Genomic DNA, 23,093 nt, shown 5'->3' on the forward strand with positions numbered 1-23,093 from the left:
GATTTCCTGTGAGTTTACACCCAATTGACTAGTAATATAGGAGTCACCATTCAGTTTTTAACGACAATGAGAAAAACTGACAAAACCCGGTTACCGTGACATAAAGGGAGTGCAATTATGTTTGACCACGACGGCCGTAGGTTCCCTTGTGATCCCTGGTGGTGGGGATCGCTTAACGTACACCCGCAGGGTAGAGATTGAGGGTTCGGGGGACTGTAACTACCGAGAGGAGTACTCGCTCTTCGATAACTCTAGAGGCAGGATATCCTTACTCGCTCAGCATAAATAATTGAAGGGACATGCGTTAACTATTAAACTAATCTGAGTTGATTTTAATAATATGCAACATATAGTACTAGATCGAACGCGATTATCTAATTTAGATTGTTTTAAGGGACCTAGTATGATAATCCAATTTCCCAAAAATATCATATTTATTAAGCGTGATCGAACAATCAGATTTTAGTTAGTTTAACAGTTCACAAAAGGGCGAGGAAAGCAATTAAACCATGGAAAAGGGACACATTACGACGCACCCTTGAGAGGTGTGTCACGGTTCTCAGAAAACTAACCACTTTGACTTTGCTATTTCTCCTTTTATTTAACGAATCTCAAGTTATGGGACGGGATACGTTATGTTCGATTTACGGATCGATTGCGACAGAACGCGTGATCAGTTTTACAGCGTGAGGCTTAGGCTTAGGGGTGTAGAGTCAATACTCAGAATAATAATTGTGCGTTGTGTGTCCTTTTCACGTCGAACTTAAGGCCCTATTTATAGAAAAGAGTTCGTGGAAAGATAGAATTGCAGAACTCTAATCCATGAGGATTTAGGAAAAAACACGTACCAGGTATTTTCAGCGCCCAGGCCTGGGCGCCAAAGATTTCGGCGCCCAGAGCCAGGCGTTGATAATAGGATTTGGGTTGTTTTTCTTAGTCAGATTCGGATTCCTAGATTCCGGAGTATTTGAGATTTAATTGAGTCTCTTAGTGCGTATTAACCTTGTGACGGGATGCGTCTGGGCCCGTTACGAACTCTAGGCTCGTTAGGATTTTAATTAATACATGACTCTTACTTTCGAATCATATTAGGAATAGCTAGGATTCTCTTGCAATTTCTATCTCATTTAGGATTTATGTTGGAGTGCAACACCTAATTCTGACAGGTTTCTATCTTTTATGACTTGCCACTTTTAACAACTACCCATTACGGCAGTTACTATTTTTAGCAGGTTTCCATAAATAGCAGGTTTCGGGTCAAATGAAAAGGGGTAATGAGATTCGTTATTTTATAGGAGATGCGTTGTCAAGTGGAGATTTACGTTTTCATCATCGAACCTTCCCTTTCGGGAATGGGGACAAAAGTAGGTGTCTACACATAACCGTTCCCAGCAATTTAAATAATCTAAAACAATAATAATAATTAATTAATTTAAAAACGGAATTTGGAAAAGTTAAAACGTATACGGAAATCGATCAACAACAACATACACACACAACACGATGCACTAAGGAAATATTCAATAGGCTCAATGTATGATAGACATTCCGTACAATAGCATATTATAATAACTTGCATGCGAAACACTCATACATGAATATCAATTTGAACAACATGCTTGACATAATTCAACGATTATAAAAGTCCATAACACGATAGTTCAATATAATCCATAAAGCATTAATCAATCCATAACAGGCTCATTCACGTGGAACACATAGATTCAATAATAATTCCCAACATGCTTGTTCACACATCAAACATGAATTCTCAACACTTTGAGTTCACATGATTCACAATCAATATACTTCATAAAGTCCTCATGGGATAGGTGGTCACCCTAGTCATGTACGTACCTGGAATACCTAAGTATGGCGGCCACTGTGCGAATCACGACTCAAGCTAAAAATCAACTCCTATAAACACAAAGGAGAATCTTCATTATCATCCATGTTTACTAAATTTCCAACAACTATTTAAGATTCTAAAACGTTTTTTTGATTTTGAAATTAATCATTATACGTTAATTTTATAGTCTCAAATAGTCAACTCAATTCCTAGCATAAAAACATTGACTTTTTGGCTTTAAAATCATTAAAATCAACACTTTAAAGCTTTATAATAAATCTGAAAATTTAAGTTGATTACCATAATTTAAATCATCATTAAATTATTTGAATCAATTGCTTGAACAATTGGAATTAAAATCCTATCAATAGGTCCCCAATAAAACCATGTTTTGACCATAAAAATTGACACTTTATTTAATCATTAAATCTGAAAATAATAGTTCTCATAATTAAAATCAATTCCATCAATTCAAATACGAAAACATTAGAACATGGTGTTCATAACCGTTCCTAGAAATTTAAATAATCCAAAACACTAATAATAATTAAATAATTTAAAAACAGAATTTGGAAAAGTTAAAAAGTATACGGGAATCGACAACAACAACACACACACACACAACACGGTTGTGTTGCGTGTGGGGTAGCGGCACGAAGCAACATCAGCAGCACGAGCACTCGGCTGGGCGAGCAGAGGTGCGCGGGTGCGTTTGCGAGCAGGGGCGAGGGTTACTCGGCACGACGCAGCAACAGCTCACAGCGATGTGCGCGTGCTACGGCGAGAGGGACGTGAGGGAGATGCGAGGGAGTGCGTGAGGCACGGGCAAGGCAGGCAGGCGAGGCACGGGCTGTGTGCGCTAGGCAGCGAGCAAGGCTCGTTGCTTGCGGCCAAAGGCAAGGGCACGAGAGGAGAGAGAAAGTGCCGCAATGGGGAGGAGAGAGAGAGAAAATGCAGAAATTAATGTGGGGATTTAATGAGGGGAAGGGTTGTGTTTATAGATTTTCCTTTCCTCATGGGCTAGGTTTTTGAATTTGGGTTTGGCTTGCTTAAGGGCTTAATTAAAATTAGTTTCTTGCAAGCCTTGTTGGGTTTGTTAAAGAAATTGGATTGGGCTTAGTTTAGAATTAAATTCGTTTTCAAAATACGACCCAACAATTCCCGAATAATAAATTCGTTTAATTTATTTAATAAAATCCGGTTTTCGTAAATAATTAATAATTAAATTATTAAAAATAAAATACATTTAAAATCACATTAAATGAAATTAAATTCGTAAAAATCTTTATAAATACAATAAAATATATTTATAAATTACAAAAAATACGAGGTATTACAGTCTACCCTCCTTAAAAGAAGTTTCGTCACGAAACTTGGGCACGGAAATCACAATTTGAAAATCTAGAATTGAGACTTTAGTAGGAAATTTTTAGTTGTTTAAGTAATTCAACATGACAATATAGAGTGAAATTTAACTGAAAAGCACTAAATTAGGCATAAGTAAGGGGAAAATAAGGTAAATAAGGTAAAAGGCGCGAAATTCTACCGCACTCTACCCCCCTTAAAGAAAACGAGTTACGGCACCGTAACTCAACTAACCTCGGGAAAAAGCTCGGGATATTTCTTCCTCATTTCTTCCTCGGCTTGCCAGGTAGCTTCCTCAGATTCTTGGTTAGACCATAACACTTTAACAATCTTAACATCCTTAGTCCGTGTATTATGCACTTTGCTATCAAGGATTTTGACAGGTCTTTCCTCAAATGTCAAACTGTGGTCTAACTCTATGATCTCCGGTTGCAGTACATGCGACTTGTCCGGGACATACTTTCTCAACTGAGATACATGGAACACATTGTGCACTCTATGCAAGTCCATCGGTAAGGCTAATCTATATGCCACCTTTCCTATCCTTTCAAAGATCTCATATGGGCCTATATATTTTGGGCGTAGCTTTCCTTTCTTCCCGAATCTTATTACACCCTTCATTGGTGATACCTTAAGTAACACTTTGTCACCTATTTGGAACTCTTCGTCCCTACGTTTCAAGTCCGCATAACTCTTTTGATTATCTTGCGCGGCTTGAATTTTGGATTGAATAGTCCTAACTTGGTTCATTGTGTCCTCTATCATTTGGGGACCTAGTACAATGGTTTCACTGATGTCACTCCAACATAAGGGACTTGTGCATTTTCTCCCACACAAGGCTTTGAATGGTGTCATTCCAATACTGGCATGACAGCTATTATTGTATAAAAACTCAATCAGATCTAGGCTATCTTCCCATCCACCTTGAAAATCTATCACACAAGCTATTAGCATATCCTCTAGGGTTTGGATAATTCTTTTGGTTTATCCATCTGTGGCTTCATGGAACGCTGTACTCATTTTCAATGTCGTACCAAAGTTCTTCTGTAAACTTTTCCAGAAATTCGAAAAGAACCTAGAATCTCTATCTGATACGATATCCTTAGGAACTTTATGTAGTCTCACTACATACTTGATGTAAGCTTTGGCAAGTTGTTCCATTTTCCAGGTTTCTTTCATTGGTATGAACACTGCTGACTTAGTCAACCTATCTACTACCACCCAAATGGTGTCATTTCCACTTTCCGACTTGGGTAAACAAGTGACGAAGTCCATTGAGATACAGTCCCCTTTCCAACTCGGAATTTCTAAGGGTTGGACCTTTCCCTGAGGTCTCCTATGCTCAATCTTAACCTTCTAACAAGTCAAGCATCTTGCCACAAATTCAACCACTTCGTTCTTCATTCTTGGCCACCAATAAACCTTTTTCAGATCCTTATACAGCTGATCACCACCCGGGAGAATAGAATATGGTGTATTGTGACCTTCTCTCATCAACTTTTCCTTTAGTTCACCACACTTTTGAGGCTTGCACCATCGACCTTTGTACCTCAAACTTCCATCATCGTGGATCTTAAAACCCACCTCTTTTCCTTGCGAAATCTTTTCCTTAATTCGCTCTAGCTTAACATCTCCAGCCTGATTCTCCCTGATTTCATCAAATACAGACGGTTGGATAGTTAAGGTACTCATCATTCCTTCAAGACATTCTCCATTCACTATATCTAGATTCAATCGCTGCATGTCCTTGCACAGCTCGTTAGCAACTACTAACGCATTCACACTATGACTTGATTTCCTGCTCAAGGCATCTGCGACTACATTGGCTTTTCCCTCATGGTATTGAATGTCCAGATCATAATCCTTGATCAATTCCAACCACCTTCTTTGGTGCATATTCAAATCCTTTTGTGTGAAAATGTATTTCAAACTCTTATGATCCGTGAATATCCTATATTTCACACCATAAAGATAGTGTCTCCATATCTTTGATGCAAACACTATGGCGGCTAGTTCTAAGTCATGGGTAGGGTAATTGTATTCATATGGTTTCAACTGCCTTGATGCGTACGCAATCACTTTCCCGTTCTGCATCAATACACACCCTAAGCCATACTCTCATCTGGTAAGGTTAACACCGACGCGGTTGTCAATCGCGTCTTCAAAGCTTGGAATGCCTCTTCACACTGGTCATTCTACGCAAACTTCGCTTCCTTCTTCATCAAGGTTGTCATTGGTTTGGCGATTCTAGAAAATTCTTGCACAAAGCGTCTATAATAACCCGATAAACCAAGAAAACTCCGAATATCAGTGACACTCTTAGGTGTAGGCCACTCACTAACAACTTTTATCTTTCTAGGATCTACTGCAACTCCTTCCTTAGTCACAAAATGTCCCAAAAATACAACTTTCTCCAACCAGAATTCACACTTCGAGAATTTGGTGTACAACTGGTTGTCTCTCAGGGAACTCAACACTGACCTCAAGTGTTTAGCATGGTCCTCCTCAATTTTGGAGTATACCAGAATATCATCTATGAAAACCACTACAAACTTGTCCAAGAATGCATGGAACACTCGGTTCATTAAGTCCATAAAAATTGCAGGCGCATTGGTTAATCCAAAAGGCATAAAAATGAACTCATAATGACCGTATCTAGTCCTAAATGCCGTCTTTGGTATATCGTGCTATGCGATTCTCAACTGATGATAAACTGACCTCAAATCGGTCTTTGAAAAGATTCCTGCTCTTTTCAATTGGTCAAACAGATCATCTATCCTAGGCAAAGGATACTTATTCTTGATTGTGACTTTATTGAGCTCCTTGTAGTCTATACAGAGTCTATGCTTCCGTCCTTCTTCTTCACAAACAAGACTGGCGCTCCCCAAGGCGATGCACTTGGTCTAATATAGCCTTTCCCTAGTAATTCTTCCAGTTGACCTTTCAATTCACTCATTTATGCCGGAGCCATCCGGTATGGGGCTTTCGAAATAGGTGCAGTTCCGGGTATTAGGTCTACGGTAAAGTCAATAGGTCGGTTGGGCGGCATTCCCGAGATCTCTTCCGGAAACACGTCCAAGAACTCATTTACCACTGCAATGTCCTCTGGTTTCTCTTTCATCACATGTTCTAAGTCTCTCACATTACATAAGAAAACAGGGTTCCCTTTACTGACTAGGTTCACGAGTTCCATTACCGTGATGATCCCTACACTTCTAGGTTTCCCAAAACGACGATAAGATACTACTTTTCCTAAACTAGACTTCAAGTGAATATTCTGCTTATCACAATCAATCTTGTCTTTGAACATTGCCAACCAATCCATTCCCAAAATCACATCTAAATCTCCTAACTCAAACTCGATTAGGCTAGACAAGAATATGGTCTTGGCTATGGTCAAAGGTACGTTTCTATGGACCTTAGTACACTTCACGATCTCACCGGTTGGTATCACTATGGGTACTTCAATTCCCTCGGTTTCTTTCAACTCTAACTTCTCTAAGATACCCTTCGATATAAACGAGTACGTCGCACCAGAATCAAATAGTACTTTAACTAAAATGGAGTTAATAAAAAAGTACCAGCTATGACGTCTGACGAGGTTTCAGCTTCCTGCCTAGTGATTACATTCAGCTTTCCTTGGGCAACTCCTTTGTTATAGCCACCTCCATTGGCATTTCCATTGGTGTTTCGGTTCCCATTCTGCCGATATTTCCCCCTGAATTTCCATTACTCTGGCCATTATTGTCGTTGTTACCATTTTGGTAGCCCTTTTGGTTTCCACCATTATTTCCTCCATTCGGTTCTGGTTATTCCGGTTGTTGTTCTGGCGGTGGCCTTGGTTTGGTTTCCCATTCTTGGCCTAACACTCAAATTCTCTATGGCCTAGTTACTCACAGAACCTACAAACAACTGGTTTCCCATTACAGTCCTGCCCTGGGTGATTATTATGGCAATGTCTACACCCATAGACTCTCGTCCGATTCCCTGCAGAATGGTTCTTATTTCCATTGTTGTTGTGGAAGTTGTTTCTGTTTCCACCATTGTTTCCCTTAAACTGGAATTGATTATTCCCCTTATTCTTCTTAAAGTTTTCCTGATTCTGTTGGCCACCACCTTTGTTTTGGTTACCAACATCCTTCCTGTTTTCACCAACTCCATTCATCCTTTGCTGCAGACCATACAGATGGGCAGCTTTCCCGTATAGGGTGTCGAGAGAGGTAAAGGACTCTCCAGCAAGCATCATTTGCAAATCAAAAGTTAATCCACTCTCAAATCTCTGAGCTCTAAGCTCCTCCATTGCCACCACTTCAGGTGCAAAACTAGATAACTCTATGAATTTGGAATAGTATTCAGTTACAGACATCCCTTCCATCCTTAGCTCGATGAACTCTTGGGCTTTCTGCTTTTTCAGATATGGTGGGTTAAACTTGTTTCTCAAGGGAACTTTGAATGATTCCCATCCAAATCCAGGTGTAGCTCTCAAAGCATTCTCACACCTTTGCCACCACAAATCAGCTTCTCCCCTAATGTCACGGTCCGAATGTTTTGACACCGGATCCGTGCGGCGCACTCTTGCCTATTGGCGGCAAGGATGCAAGCCTTGTGCGGAATGAGTGTCTTGTGACTCGTAGAGGCACGAGTAAGCGTCTGATTCTGAAGGGGCACTCTTGCTTATTGGAGACAAGAGCGAGGGTCGATCGGGGCGCTTGTGTCCGCACAGCAGGCATAAGCGGGACCGACGACGAGAGTGTATCTGTTTTGCGAGTGACTTTGATGGGTCTTGGAAAGCTTAAATCATGCGACAACACAATATCTATAAAGGCTAGAAACAACACATGAATTAAGCAAAGGCAACTTCTGATGAGAGGTATTGGTTCATACCCCTCATAGAGGTTTATTTTGAATTAGCTAAAACTTGCCAGTGAACACTGGAATTACAGTAACATCATAATTCTATCTAGAGCCTAGAAACTATTAGAAAGATCCTAGAAAGCACTAGATAAGCAAAATACAAGTAAAGGAAGGTTGGATTCTAACACCTAAGGTAATACACAACACTATTAAACCTAAGGTCTTCTGGGAAATTCACAGCTAATATAAGCTTATCGAACTCTCTTAAACAATTCTCAAGTACAATTGGGTCTACTTCCCCTTGGTACAAAGGAGGCTTACTCTAGGCCACCTTCTTAAACATTTCACCAGCTGGATCAAGTCCTTGGTTATTTCTATTCTATGCTAAGTTTTGCACTACTTCAGCTAGTTGCCTAACCACATCGGCAATCCCTTCGGTAGTCATGTCCCTTCTCCTGAATAAAACAAAAGGCTAACTTTAACAACTGAGTTGAACACTACCTTGCTAAAGCATTGGAATAACAACAAGTCACGCAATAGCACACATTAAGCACCAAAATTTCGGACCCTTAAGGCAAGAATGGCGCCTACTCTTTGGCCAATTCCCGCTTTAATTCGCGTCACAAAGTTTAAGTGGTGAAGGATTGAACCACCTTACAAGTACGATTGCATTGAAGAAATACATGAAATTCTTTTGCGATAGTCTCTCAAATAAAACTTAAAACTTAGAATTAGAGGTAATAAAAAAAATAATTCAAAACTTTTATTGCTTCAATGAGAGAATAATACATCCTTTGGATAGTACTTTTATTCGAGAAACCAGAAAACGAATTACTAAAACCATAAATAGTAGCTTGCTACTTTATTACTCCACTAAAATAAGCACTAGCTATTACATTAGTCTAAATGCTAGAGTCATCTTGGCGATCTTTCCTTTCATTGTAGTACTCCAGAGTGAAGTCTTGATTATTAGGATCGTCGAAGTCTTCTTCCAGATCGGATTCATACTCCATATCATCATTATTCTGTTGTAGCTCACTGTTCACTTCATCATTTGTTTCAGGCTCAACTTCAGTATCGCTAGAATTCTCAATAGTGGGTTCAGGAATGATATGGTTAGGGTTTTCAATCTCAACAACATCATCATCACTGTCCTCATTCATAGGGGTTTCCGTATCACTATCAAACTCTTTGTGGTTAATGCTTTCCGCCATCTTACCATCCTCAAAACATTGCTCTGCCATCTCTAGAATAGTGGTCATAATCTCCGTGTCATACCTCTACCTAACATCTGGAGTACCATACTTGAAGTAATTAGGAAGGCCACTGTCAGTATGCATATCATGAAACTGTTGCTTCAGACTTATATATGGGTTCCTATGGGGTAAATAATGAATAACCATCTCGGCCATGACATCATTTTTCCTTAGTTCGGGCAATTTATTGACTGTAGCAAAATAGTTGCAGGCAAACTCAATCTTCTGTAGGTAAATGTACGGGGTCTCAAAATCTAGCTTCTCTAGGTGTCCTAGGTTAGCGAACTTTGAAAGAAACATCTTAGTCCTGAAAGTACACAACTAAAAGTCTTACTAATACGTTCCAAAGCAAAGTAAGTTCGTGGAGCCATACAATTTCAATGCACAAATACATAATTAATCATGAATCGTGATGCAATTAATCACATAAAACAACATAAAACATGATCAAACTTAAATACATAAGCATACAATTAATACTTAACACTTAATCACATGCATACTCAAATTAAATGCATATTTAATCTAAATATACCCTTCTTAATCTACCCTTTCTCACTTAGAAATAAGAATAATTTTTGAAATTAATTAAATAAATAACTTCAAATATAAGCGAAATTATTAAAATTAAAATCGAAAATTAAAATAATTAATCGAATAATTTAATTAATTAATCCGATTATTTTCCGAAAATAAATAATTGAAGAAATAAGTAAATAATTCAGATATATATATATATATATATATATATATATATATATATATATATATATATATATATATATATATATATATATATATATATAGGGAAGGGATCCGGTGAAAATAGGTTCCTATGTGAGTACACTAGTATAAATGAGAATGAATCTAATCCGTAGGATTAGATGAAATTCAAGGGCTAAGATTAACCTCCCACCTACCAAATAATAAAAGGCAGTCGTTTCTCCTAAAACTAATATCAGATGTTCTCTCTCTCCCTCTCTCTAAAATTCTCTCTCTCACCATTTTCTCTCTCAAAAAACTGCCATTAAAGCTTAGAAAAGGTCGATGAAGCTTCAATTCGCTGATTTCAGGTACTTTGTCGTCGAATTCTTGTATATTTCTTCCTTTTTTCTGCAATTTATGTCATTTTTAACCTAATTTTTTTGAATTCTTATACAATTGAAAATGAAGGAGAACAATCCTAAAATCGGGGTGAAAAACCTACGAACGGAGAAGGTAAACAACAATACACAAATTTCTAACTATTCGCTTGTTTTTTAGAATTTAATTTAAGTTAATTTGTGGTTACTTTTGATTTTAAGGAAAAATATGAAAAGTGAAGATGAAATTGCGAAAAAAATTTGACGAAAACACAATTCAGATTCAGAAGATCGAGAAGAATCGTAGGTAATCAATCGATTGAATGTTCTATGTCTTAATCTATTTTTTCTGAATTTTTTGTGATTATTTTCTAGATATTTTGTTATTATTTTCTGAATTCATAATCAATTTGTTTTGCATTTTTGTGAGTAATTATTCATATTTTGATATTTTGTGATTATTTTTTGAATTTTCGAATTTTAGGTTTTCAATTTCTGATTTTTTGAATTAATTTCTGATTTTTTTTCTATTTTTTTTTATGAATTAATTCGCGATGTTCTATAAACTATGGTTATATGTTCTGAATGTTTAAGCAGAGATAATTCAATCACGAAAATGAGATTAAACACGTCAAAACATTAGAGCCACGACGCACTGGTATCCCTACTGTCGAACTAGCATTTCTGAAGGACATCCTTGAAAATGCTGGGTAATATTTTATAATCTCAATTCTTTAGAACACGAAGGTTCTACATTTAGAACATGATGGTTCACTGTTTAGAACAAAATTGTTTAATGTTTAGAACAGGGAAGTTACTTTTTAGAACATCAAAATGTAAGGATGGTGATGTTTTCAACTATGCAAAACTTCTGAATAAAGATAGCTACATATAAAGGAGCTTAACTTTGAGATGTTCTATCCTATAAAAGTTGCTCTGGTTATCCACTTCCACAAGTTGTGCTCCAAGTTTGATTTGCTATTTTCTCTTTCTTATTGAATAAAACTCGTACTTTCCTTGATAATATAAATAGTGTAGGTATTCTTGTGCTTAGCTGCTCCTAAATTTTCCTTGTTTCAGTCTCTGCAGGTTCTGTAATGAACTTATGTTTAATTGAAGCAAAAGGGAAATTTTGAGCTTGCTAAGGGGAAAGCGAGGGGGGCTTTGCATAAAAGATATATTATTGGGAGCTAAACCGAACACTTCTCTGTTTTCACATTCTTAATTTTTGATATTTAGCCCAGGTTGACCCTTACAATCAGAGTTCGTAGGTGATATCTTTGAAGAAGCTTTGATTGGAGTTTAAAGTACCATCTGATATTGGTAGGAACTAGTAAGGATAATGATTCTCCCATTTCTCCCTAGAAAAGTAATCCTTTCGTTCTCCACTCGTCTTCTTTTTAAAGTTTCAGTAAGTCTTAACTAACAACTATCAGCATCACCTCCAAGCATTCAACATGCCATCATATCTCAGCTCCCTAGATTCTTCACTACCTTTTATTATTTTTCCCTTATTTCAAGCATGACATATTGACATACTGCCTTGGAATAATGTCAGACTGCTTGTAGGCTCTCTTGTGAACATGTTTCTGCCTTTCCTAGTAATATGTTGTGAATGTAATGACCTTTTATTGATGATAATAAAGTCTAGATTCAAGTTGTTCAGCTGAGCATATCTGATCTTCTATTAACTGAGGTTTAGAACATATAAATTCAATTATTAGAACACATAGCTTAACTGCTTAGAACATGTAGGTTAACTGATTAGAACTTATAGGAATAAAGTACAGAACATATATCTTCACTTGCTAGAACATATAAATTCAATTGTTAGAACATATAGCTTCTCTTGTTAGAACATGTTCTTCACTAGTTAGAACATATCATTGGTTATAACATATAACATATGTTGTTCTTAATATAATATACACATATTTAAGACATAACTAAATTTGTTTCATATGTTGTAGGGAAGAAACCGAAGCTAACCTTGATGGAAAAACTGAAGTTACTGTCAATTATGATGTCTTCAATTATGTGCTGGGTGTACTTATGTGTGTTGCGTCTGTTACTTGCATGTGTGTGCTCTTTTATGTGTATCTATGTCAATTCAGAAATTTAGTTTGGGAATTTAGAAAACTTAGCTTAAGAATGCAGAACATGTAGTTTGGGGACTCATAACATCTAGTTTAGAAATTCAGAACCTTTAGTTTGGGAAATCAGAACCTTTAGTTTGTGAATTAAGAACATCTTCTTTGTAAATTCAGAACATATGTTATTTTATTGTTTCTAATATTCAAATTTTAATTCATTGCAGTTTGAGAAAATGAAGATATTGAAGGTTGAGTATTGTGGCAAGATATTGACGCGTAGGGAAAATGATGGACATCATGTTATGATTCCAAAGTCAAGGAAATGGGCAACAAAGAATCAAATTTTTAACGGGATCATAGTGTCTTTGTAACATCAAATGTTGAATTTCTTGTAAATACTTTATGTTGAATTCGTAAAATTGGTAAACCGACAATTTCGATATTAGTTGGTTTTTATCAACTTGTAATGATTCATTTGCTTGAAGTTTTAACCTTGTTTGAAGTTTATTTTGACGAATAGACTCGTGATGTGATATTTTAAAGAATCTATTAAAAAAAGAAGTCAAATACTTCACAAATCTACTAGCTAAACCATGTTCAAAATATCGCTAAAAAAATATGTATTCTATTTTTCTATGTAGAACAAAAGATATAAAATTTTAGAACATGATAAACGTACAATATATAGAATAGGTGTTTAATTAATTTTAGAACATGGTCAATAACCAAAATACGCTTAAAATAAAACATATAAAATTTGTATAACAATTAGAAGCATAACACTATGTCCATCTAGAATGATAATTAAAATGTAACACTAAATTAAAACAAGATATAAAAAAAAATGTAACAAAGAGTGCAACATTAGATAATTCTTCAAATCTGCACCACAAATACTAAAATCGAGTATTGTCTGAACAAAGTGATTCGATGACAAAGTCCTGAAAATATCAAAAGGGATTTAGTGTCAAGACAACTGAGCACAAATAATAAAAGTACTGTACAAATTAGAACATTTTGTATATTTTTTAGAACAATGATGTATAGTGGTTAGAACATTATGCATATTGTGTAGAACACAATGCTTAGTTTCCTAGCACATGTTGTGTGAAGTTTAGAACACGGTGAACATTTATTCAGAACATGAAAGGAATAAAACAAAAATATAAATATTCAGATTATGTTACAAAAAGTTATAACTTACAAATTCACTTTACTTTTTTTTTGGGCAATTTCGGATATCATGGTAATGAAACTTAACAACTAGACACATTTGAATTAGAACAACTCTCTAGTTGTTCATTATTTACAACAAAATCTACGAAAGAATGAGAAAACAGTTCATAACATGTATATTCAGAACATTAGAAACAATTATTCGGAACATTAGAAACAATTATTCAGAACATTTAAAACAATTATTTAAAACACAGGGACCAATTATTCAGAACATAATCTGACATATTAATAGCAAAACTGATCGGATTCCGTGAATGATGATACCTGAGTATGATGAACTTCTAAATTCCATAACTCAACCAGATACAATAATGATCAATATGAAACAAGGAAAACACAAAATTTTTCAATATAAGGAGTTGATTCAAAGAACAACTTAATCGATCGTCGGACGATTGAATTCGCACAAATATAAATTTCAAACAATAGAATTTCACAAAACGTGATAAAATCTGAATATAAACACAAATTCAGAAAGAAATTGAATCAAAATACAAATAGTCGCCACAAAATACAATTAAATTCAACAAAATCGGTCCAAAATCACATAATCATGAAAATAAAAATTGGTAGCGTACCTTTAAACAAGAAAAATCTGGAAATTCGATGAATATATTCAAGAATGTGATTGAAATCGCAGAGAATTAAACTGAAATTTAAGCGAAGAAATGCGACCTTGATTGAGGTCTCTAATGGCAGCAAAGTGAAGAGAGAGGAGAGAGAGAAAACAGAGGTTAGAGAGAGAAAGAATTATGCGTGAAAATGGAAGAAGATGGCTGGTTCATTGTTCAACGAATTTACATAAATGCCATTACTAATCCCTTGATTTTGAGCTGTTAGATTAGAAAAGAACTAAAGGCTAAGATTTATTCTCACATAAGATTGTGTTCTCACATAAAGGAGGTGTTCTCACATGAGTCTTCCCCTATAAGAATTCGTAAAATCCGAAATTAATTAAATTTTTTTTTTTTGAAAATCTCGAAAAATCGGAAAAAGAAAAGAAATTCAAAAAATTTAATTCGAATTTATTAAATTCGAGTAATTTTAAATAAAATCAAATAAGTTTTTTAAATAACTTTAAGTAATTGGTATTTGGCTTTTCAAAATACTGAGTACTCAAAAATAACGTTTTGTTTTTAGGAAAATAATTTTCGAAAATCTTAAAAGTTCCGCAAATCCTACTCAAATAGTATGAATTACTATCAAGTAGTTTTTAAAATCGTAGTTTAAGGATTTACCACTTTGCACTATTAATTAATGCGAAGCAGCTCTCAAATTAGATCTCTGCAAATACCACTTTGTAGTATAGCTTACTACAAAGAAGGACGGAAACTAAGGTCTGATACCACTTTGTAACACCCTGATAATTCCTTATATTTATAATTACCTTTTTCCGACTAATATAAAAGAATTACCAAGATATTACCTCCACCGTGATAACGGCTAAAGCTATTTACCGGAATTACGCAGCGGAAATAACTAACTTTCAAATCATATTAAATAGTTAATGTTCACTTAACAAACTGGAACGTACCATTAAGGCCCAAAATCAAAGTATTAAATAGTTTAAAAACCATTAACTATAGTTTAATAATTAAAGTAGTAATAGAGATAGTCATGATTAAAATCAAAATAGAGTTTATCAATGCAAAAGATGAAATAGTCTCAACACTATTCCCATGATAACTTCTCCCGTAAATTATCTCCACCAACCTGCTTATTTAAAACTACTCCCCAACAATGCAAGTGCAATGATGGATCATCATAGGGTCATTAAGGCAAAGGCCATGTATAATCCCCCATAATTTTATACATTTTATTAATATAATTAACGTATAGTTAATTATATTTAAATAGAATTTACTAATTTTAGAAATAAATATGTAACTAACGAATATTTATTTTTATACGTTTTAAATATTTCAACGATTTATGAAATTAATATAATTTTAAAATTTTATGTTGAAAAGAAATCGAATTACGAAAACCGATTGAATTTAGAAAACTATCCTAATCGATTTTGGATTCAAATCCTAAAATTAAATCCTAATTCTAAGCCCACTTGGCAAAGCCCAAACAATAAACCCAAAACTCAATCTTTCCCTTTTCTATTTCAAGTGAAACAAAATACAGCCAACCCTCTTCTCTTTCACTATTCACGTGAACAAGGAACAAGGAATCCTCAAAACTTTGCTTCTCTCCTCACTACCGTCATTGCTGCTGCTGCACAGCGGCCACCACCGCCGGCGCTTCCACCGTCATTGTCCCTCTCCGTCGCCGCCGGTAATTCTTTCCTCCTCCTCTCGTTCATTCTTCCTCTTGTTTTCTTTCGTTTCTTGTGCTCCTCCTTAAGCATGGTTGTTTGTTCGACAGCAACCACGACAACAGCGCGAGCCTTATCGCCACCGTCGGCCAACCAACTCACGACCACCGCACCATCTCTCCTCCGTCGCCCTGGTCAGTTCTAATTCTTCTTCTCCTCCTCTTTTTCTTTCTTTATCCTTTTCGTTTTCTCTCCTCTTGAAAGTGTTGGTTCTGTTTTTGCTCAGCCACCACCACCTGGTTGTTGTTGTTGTTGCGTCTACCCCGTGCCGCGCCGCCTTGCTGTACCGCGCTTCAGCCGTCGCTGCCGCGCCTACAGGCCAGCGTTCTTCTCCTCTTTGTGCTTCTTGTTTCTTGCTTCACACGCAGCCACCCAGCACGCAACCGCCGCAGAGCCACCGGCCAGCCGTGCCTTGTTCGCCGGCAACTGCTACCCTCGCCGCCGCCTCTCCCCTCCGACCGGCGTCCCACTCTCCCTCATTTTTTGTTATTTCTCAAACCTTTAAAACTAATTAATGTTTTAATTTATATTTTATTAATATAATTCATGTTTTTATTGAATTAAATTATAGTTTTATGAATTAATTATGAATTTCATATTTCATGTTTTGCATAATTAAATTATTAAGTTTCAGATTATACAATTTGATTGAAATAATGGTTTTAATTATTAAAGTATGAATTTTTAAGGCTTTAATGATTTTAAATCATGGTAGGATGATTATGAATTACCAAAGTTATGATTTTTATGATTCTAAGCATGTTAATTTGGTGTTGTGAATTTTTAAAATAGTTTATGTTGCTGGAAATTTTAAAAAGGAATGTTTATTGAGGTTTATGATAAATTATGGTCATTAGTGAAGTAATCACTATGCTAGGAGATTAAGTTGTAACAACCCGCCCTTAATGAGCTGCTTGCAAATTACAATTATCCCTACAAAACAAACTTAACTCCTCAAACAACTTCAAAGATTTAATCACAGGTTTAGCCTATCTTAACGACACTATTTAAATCTTAAACTTAGTTAATTAGTAAAAAAAATCGGCAACACTTCCCCTAAATATGGACAACCTAAAAATATTCTTTAGGAAATTACGTCAGATTTTGTTTCACCTGCTTCAGTTACATCATTCCAACATATAACGTTTCCCAAAATATCACCAGGGTGTCACCAAACTCAAAAAGGATATATACTCCATAAATAATAAACTAAAAGCTCTAGGAAGGAATAATACAACCCATTTGGGCAACTTAAATACACTTGTAGAATTCATAACCCAGCCTTGGAATATAATATTACTTTCCCAAATCTCTAAGCATCTTCGACACCTGAACTTAGACTCGATCCTTGCTACCTGTAAAACATTTTAATTCTGCCCCCACCGGGACAGGTTCATAGAACAAAATCAGCGGAAATCTGAGTACACATTGTTCAACCTGAAATACTTTTAATAAGTGGCTCAAAGTATGATTTTGGTTTTGTTTCGTTTTGTTGCATAACTTGCTCGTGAATTAATAAAACTTTAAGTGTATGAGGACCAAACGTATCAAAATCCAAACTTATAAAACAAATTTACATTCTTGTTAAAACAAAACAACTCAAATGAAAATCACTCCTGCATTAATGTAAGAAACCTGTTGTCATCAAATAATTTACGGTTTTTTCATGAAATGCCCCCGAGGTTTTAAAAAACGCACCAAATACCCTCGCCTGTTTCGATTCACATAATATACCCCTATTTATCCGTACTGTTCATGACATGCACCTGTCAGCTAACGCCGTTAGTCTGCCGTTAGTGGTGTTTTACTTATTTGCCCTTAATTTTGGTTTAGCGCCATTGACTTCCTTCACTTTCACAGAAAGACCAAAAAAAAAAAAAAACCGTTCACATTTTTCTCTTTCTCTCTCCTCTCCCCTGTTCTTCTTCAAGCTCTAATCCTACTCAAACCCTAGAAATTCTGGGTAGATCTTCAATATTTTTGTGAATTTTGCTGCGCACCTTAAAGGCGAGTTCGTGGGTTGTGATTTTGCTTCAATCGCGACAAAAAAGGGAGAAACTTGAGGCGATTTCCAGTTGAGTTAGTGTTGAAGAGGAAACGGGAATTTTAAAGTTGGTTAGTCTACTTCCAGGTAATAATCTCTTCTCCTCTGTTTAATTTTGCTGGTAAACTTGTTTTTTTTTCACGAAATCGATTAGGGTTAGGGTTTGTGAAATTGTCAGTTTTTTTTTTTAAAATTGCGCAAATTTCTTGTTGGTTATTGGTCAATTGTGGTTGTTGGAATGAAAATTGATGTTAGTTTCATTATTTTTTCCCTTTAGGATGAGTGCTATTTGGTTGTTACTACGTTATGGGTCACATAGTTTTGATATTAGAGTGGGAGACATGGAAAAATATCGTTTGTTGAAGTTGTTTCTTGATATCTTTGAGGAATCAGTTAAGCAAGATGTTTTTTTGCCTAGTACCTTTAGCTTGTATGTTGAGGGTCCTTGTGGTAAGGTTGAATTGAATGATGATAAGACTTTAAGGCTTCTGTGGGGATGGAATTGGGGTAAAGACACTGCTGAAATTTGGGTTGAGGGAACAGATAAACCAGGATTGGTGTTTAGGAATGCTGTTGCAACAATTGAGAATCATAGAAAGGAAAAAGAGAGACAACTTAAGGAGAGACAAGAGGAACTGTTGAGGGCTCAAAGAGAGGAGGAAGAAGCAATGAGGAAACAACAGGAAAGGGAGGACATTTTGAGGGAAATACAGGAACAAATGGAGTACACTGTGGCTATGGAGGTCCCTGTTGTTGATTGTGAGGACATGAAGGTTGAGTATGTGAGAGTCATTAGCAAAGATGATGCTGATGAGGTGTTTCCAGGTTGCTCTCAACCACAACAAACACAAGAATCCCCAAAGAAACAACCCACCCCACCCAAACACACAAATCATGTTGCTTCTAAGTCAAAAGGCAAGGATAAGCCTGCTTCTAAGAAACTAACCCCCAAAAGGAGGGCATCAGCTAAACAACCCACCCCACAGAAACAACCCACCCCACCTAAACAACCCACCAAACAACCTACACCACCACCCCCACCACCCCCACCACAGAAAGAACCCACCCAACCAAAACAACAACAACACACACCACCACCAGAACATCCCACCTCTCCACCACAACAACAACAACACACACCACCACCAGAACATCCCACCTCTCCACCACAACATCACACCCCTCCACCACCACCACAAAATCCCACTCCACCACAGAACAACCAAACTGATGAGCCTAACAATCAAGCACCACCTGATCAAGCTCAGCCAGTGAAAAAGAAGGGGGGCAGAGCTAGACCTGAGGGGTTTAGGGTTAACAAAGTCACTGCTAAGAAGGCTGGAACTTGGGTTTCCAAGGGAAAGGGAAAAGGGAGAAAGGGTACAGGAAGGTCTAAGACACCAGGGGTTTTTGCTGATGTTGGTGAGATATGTTCAGAAGAGGAGAGTGAGGATTCTGATTATGAGGAATCAGATTCTGAACAAGAGGATGTTCTGAATGATTGGATTGATTCTGATGTTGATGATGAGGTGATTCCTGATGATATTCCTGATTTGGGGTTTGAGGATTGTCTAAATGGTTCCTCAAAGATGGATAAGGCCTATAAAAATGGCAAAATATGGACTGATCAACCATATGGGTCCATTAAGTTAGAACCCTGGTTGATCTTTCATGATAAGGCCACATTTCTTGAAGTGTTGAGAAGTTACTGCATACAGGAGGGGTTTGGGCTTAGTGTTGAGAGGGCTGACAATAGGAGGTACACAGCAGTGTGTGCAGTGGAGTCATGTGACTGGAGGATACATGCCAGTAGGTTGTTTGACAATATTAGCTGGGCCATTAAGGTGATCAGTGGGTCCCACAGAACTTGTGGGAGGCTTGAGGAGAATCCAGTGGTGACCTCTGAGTGGTTGTGTAAGCATATGTTGGGGGAAATAGAGGCAAATCCAGAGATTCCAGTGGAGACATTGAGGAGGTATGCACAGGAGAAGTTTCAGTTGAGGGTGAAAAAGAGGCTATTGTACAAGGTCAGGAGTATGGCAAAGGAAAAGCTGCATGGTGGTTGGGCTGAAGCATATGAGCTGTTGCCTAGATATGCTGAGATGATTAAGCAAACAAACCCAGGGAGTCATGCACTTATAACATGGGGGGCCAGTAGTGGGGATGTGAACCCAAAATTCAGAGCTTGCTTCTTCTCATTTGCTGCACAAGTCAGGGGGTTTCTAAGGGGTTGTAGGCCCATAATTGGAATAGATGGGGCTCATTTAAGTGGTTTCTACAAGGGCATTCTACTGACAGAAGTTGGCATAGATGGGAACAATGAAATTTTTGTTCTTGCCTATGGGATAGTAGACACTGAGAGTTGTGACAGTTGGACCTACTTCATGAGATGTTTGAGGCAAATGTTTGAGCAGGAGGGTTGCAACAGAGATGATTGGACCTTCATCAGTGATAGGATGAAGGTATGTGTACTGATCTGATATTTAGTCTTTTCTGATCTTTACTTTTTCTTATGTTTATGTTTCTATATTAATGAACCTGTTTTTGTTGTTTGCTGATGTGTAGGGTGTTGAGTTGGCAGTTAGAGAAACTTTTCCTAGAGCAACTAGGAGAGTTTGCTGCCAACACCTATACATGAATTGTAAGAACAATGGCTTCAGTGGATCTGCATTCCACAAGCTCTTTTGGATAGCTGCTAATGCATACAATGAGTATGTGTTTGGTAAGGCCATGGAAAAGATCAGTGAGTACAATGCAAATGCCACTGCATACTTGAACAGCTGCATTGAGCAGTGGTCTAGGCATAAGTTTGACTCTACTGTTTGTTGTGATCACAACACAACAAACTTTGTGGAGTCATTCAATGCATGCACAAATCCCTTCAGAGACATGCCTGTCTTCTCATTATTGGAAGGTATAACTCTTCTAATCATATTCATGCATAATATTACCCTTGAACTTGTTGTTTGTTGTTTAATCATATTCATGCATAATATACCCCTGAACTTGTTGTTTGTTGGTTAATGTCTGGTGTACAGCAATCAGAAGTTGGTGTATGCAGAGGGTGGGGGCTAGATTTGACAAGGCAGTTGACATGGAGGAAGGTCAGCTCACTGCATATGCATTGAAAGAGTTAGAGGAGAGGACAGCTGAGTCCAGGTTATGTTATGCCACAGCATGTGGAGGGGGTGAATTTGAGGTTAGGGATGGACATGTCAACTTCCCAATTAGGCTTGCAACAAGAAGTTGTGCCTGTGGGAAGTGGCAGATCTGTGGAATCCCCTGCAAGCATGCACTGAGGGTCATATATGACCAAAGGATGAACCCCCATGATTTCATATCCCCATGGTTCAAGGCTGCTGCATACAAGCTAACCTATGCAGAACATATTCATCCTATGGCAGATCCATCTCAGTGGCCTGACTTTGGCCTTCCTTCCATTCAGCCTCCAACCATCAAAAGACCATCTGGCAGACCTGCTAAGAAGAGAAAGAGAGGGGCAAATGAACCAAAGAAAGGGAAGAGGAACACAAATGTGAAATGTGGAAAGTGTAGAGAGTTTGGTCACAACTCAAGAACATGCAAGAGTGGAGGAACAAGTGCCACTGGACCAAGTACTTCAAAGAGTGGTGCAGCAGGAGCAAGTACATCAAATGGGGGACCAAACACAAGGAAGAGGTCAAAGGCAGCTGCATAGTCACCTCAGTTGGCTATATTTTGTGAATTGTAGTGCACAAAGCTAAACTAACTTAGTCAAATCAGTTTAGTCAGAATCAGTTTAGTTAGAATCAGTTTTTGGAAACAGTTGTGCAGAGATCATTTTTTGGAAACAGTGAAATGCTTAGAACACCTCTTTTTGTGCAGTTCAGTGGTGTTTGTCCACTTAAAGTTCAGTTTATGTAAAGCTTATTTGCTTGAACAAGTATTTATGGAACAAAGTCTCTTTATTTCATGAAATTTGTTACAACTTTACTTCATTGCTATCCAAATCAGAAATGCAAACATTAATACACCAATTTTTATTGCAAAATTGATTTGCTGTTTCTGTTGTTTGATCTTCTTCTTCAATAGCTTCAACTCTTCATGCATTCCCCTGCTCTGTTCTTGCATTCCCCAGCTTTGTTCTTGCATTCCCCTGTTTTCATCATCTCTGTTTCCCTTGCTCTGAACTTCATCACTTGTGTGCTCAAGAAAACCTTTGCACCATTTGAAATTATCACAAGGATCACACTTGTAGTAAAGCTTTTGCGGATTTTTTGCCGTTTCCGAGCTCCTAATTGCAAATCTTCTCCCGCAATAGCAATTTTTATTAGGAACTCTAATGTATGCTAAATTTGGGATGGAAGAAGATTCGGTTTTTGAATGAGAGCTCATGGCTAATTTGGAGAGGGGAAAGTATGCAAGTGAGGTGAACACTAGTAGCATTTATATACAGCAAGAACATAACGGCTATATTTTGCTTCCTAGGTTTAAAAACTAGCCGTTAAATTCAAATTCCTGCAATTTGGGTATCTAGTGCAACTTAATTTTAAAATAGGTGTATATTATGCATTAAGTTTATAAAAAGGGGTATACTGTGAATTATAAACACGACTTAACGGAGGACTAACGGAAGGTCAGTTAAGGGGTATTTGGTGCAAACTTGGAAAAAAATAGGGGTATATTATGTGAATCGAAACAGGCGAGGGTATTTGGTGCGTTTTTTTAAAACCTCAGGGGCATTTCATGAAAAAACCGAATAATTTATAACTCCTTTATAAATCTCGGAAAGGAAAACAATAAGTAACAACACCACCTACATATAAATCCATGACCTCACTAGACCGCTTACAAAACTTATAAGAGACTATACCCAAATATTTTGAGAGAGTCCCAAGACACAACTTCACTATCAATAATTATCTCCCCAAGTCAATAAATGCATAAATTAACGTTTCCAACCATAAACGAAGTTCTAATGTGATAGAAATAAAACATACTTGCAGGGT

The 23,093-nt window shown here is 37.0% G+C and overlaps 1 protein-coding gene and 1 long non-coding RNA gene across 2 annotated transcripts; both read left to right on the forward strand.

Moving 5' to 3' along the window:
• Positions 1-11,025: 11,025 nt before the first annotated feature.
• LOC130466939 (uncharacterized) lies at positions 11,026-13,034 on the forward strand. The gene is made up of 2 exons (XR_008927102.1): positions 11,026-11,116; positions 12,724-13,034. It is a non-coding gene; the product is annotated as an uncharacterized lncRNA (long non-coding RNA).
• Positions 13,035-17,725: 4,691 nt separating this feature from the next.
• LOC130467428 (uncharacterized) lies at positions 17,726-22,077 on the forward strand. The gene is made up of 4 exons (XM_056835934.1): positions 17,726-18,192; positions 18,383-20,567; positions 20,671-21,019; positions 21,144-22,077. Exons 2-4 carry the CDS (start codon positions 18,384-18,386, stop codon positions 21,800-21,802), a joined length of 3,192 nt encoding a protein of 1,063 aa, XP_056691912.1. The 5' UTR covers positions 17,726-18,192; position 18,383; the 3' UTR covers positions 21,803-22,077.
• Positions 22,078-23,093: the final 1,016 nt, after the last annotated feature.

This window comes from Spinacia oleracea, chromosome 2 (assembly GCF_020520425.1).
Source record: "Spinacia oleracea cultivar Varoflay chromosome 2, BTI_SOV_V1, whole genome shotgun sequence".
NCBI classification, from domain to species: domain Eukaryota; kingdom Viridiplantae; phylum Streptophyta; class Magnoliopsida; order Caryophyllales; family Amaranthaceae; genus Spinacia; species Spinacia oleracea.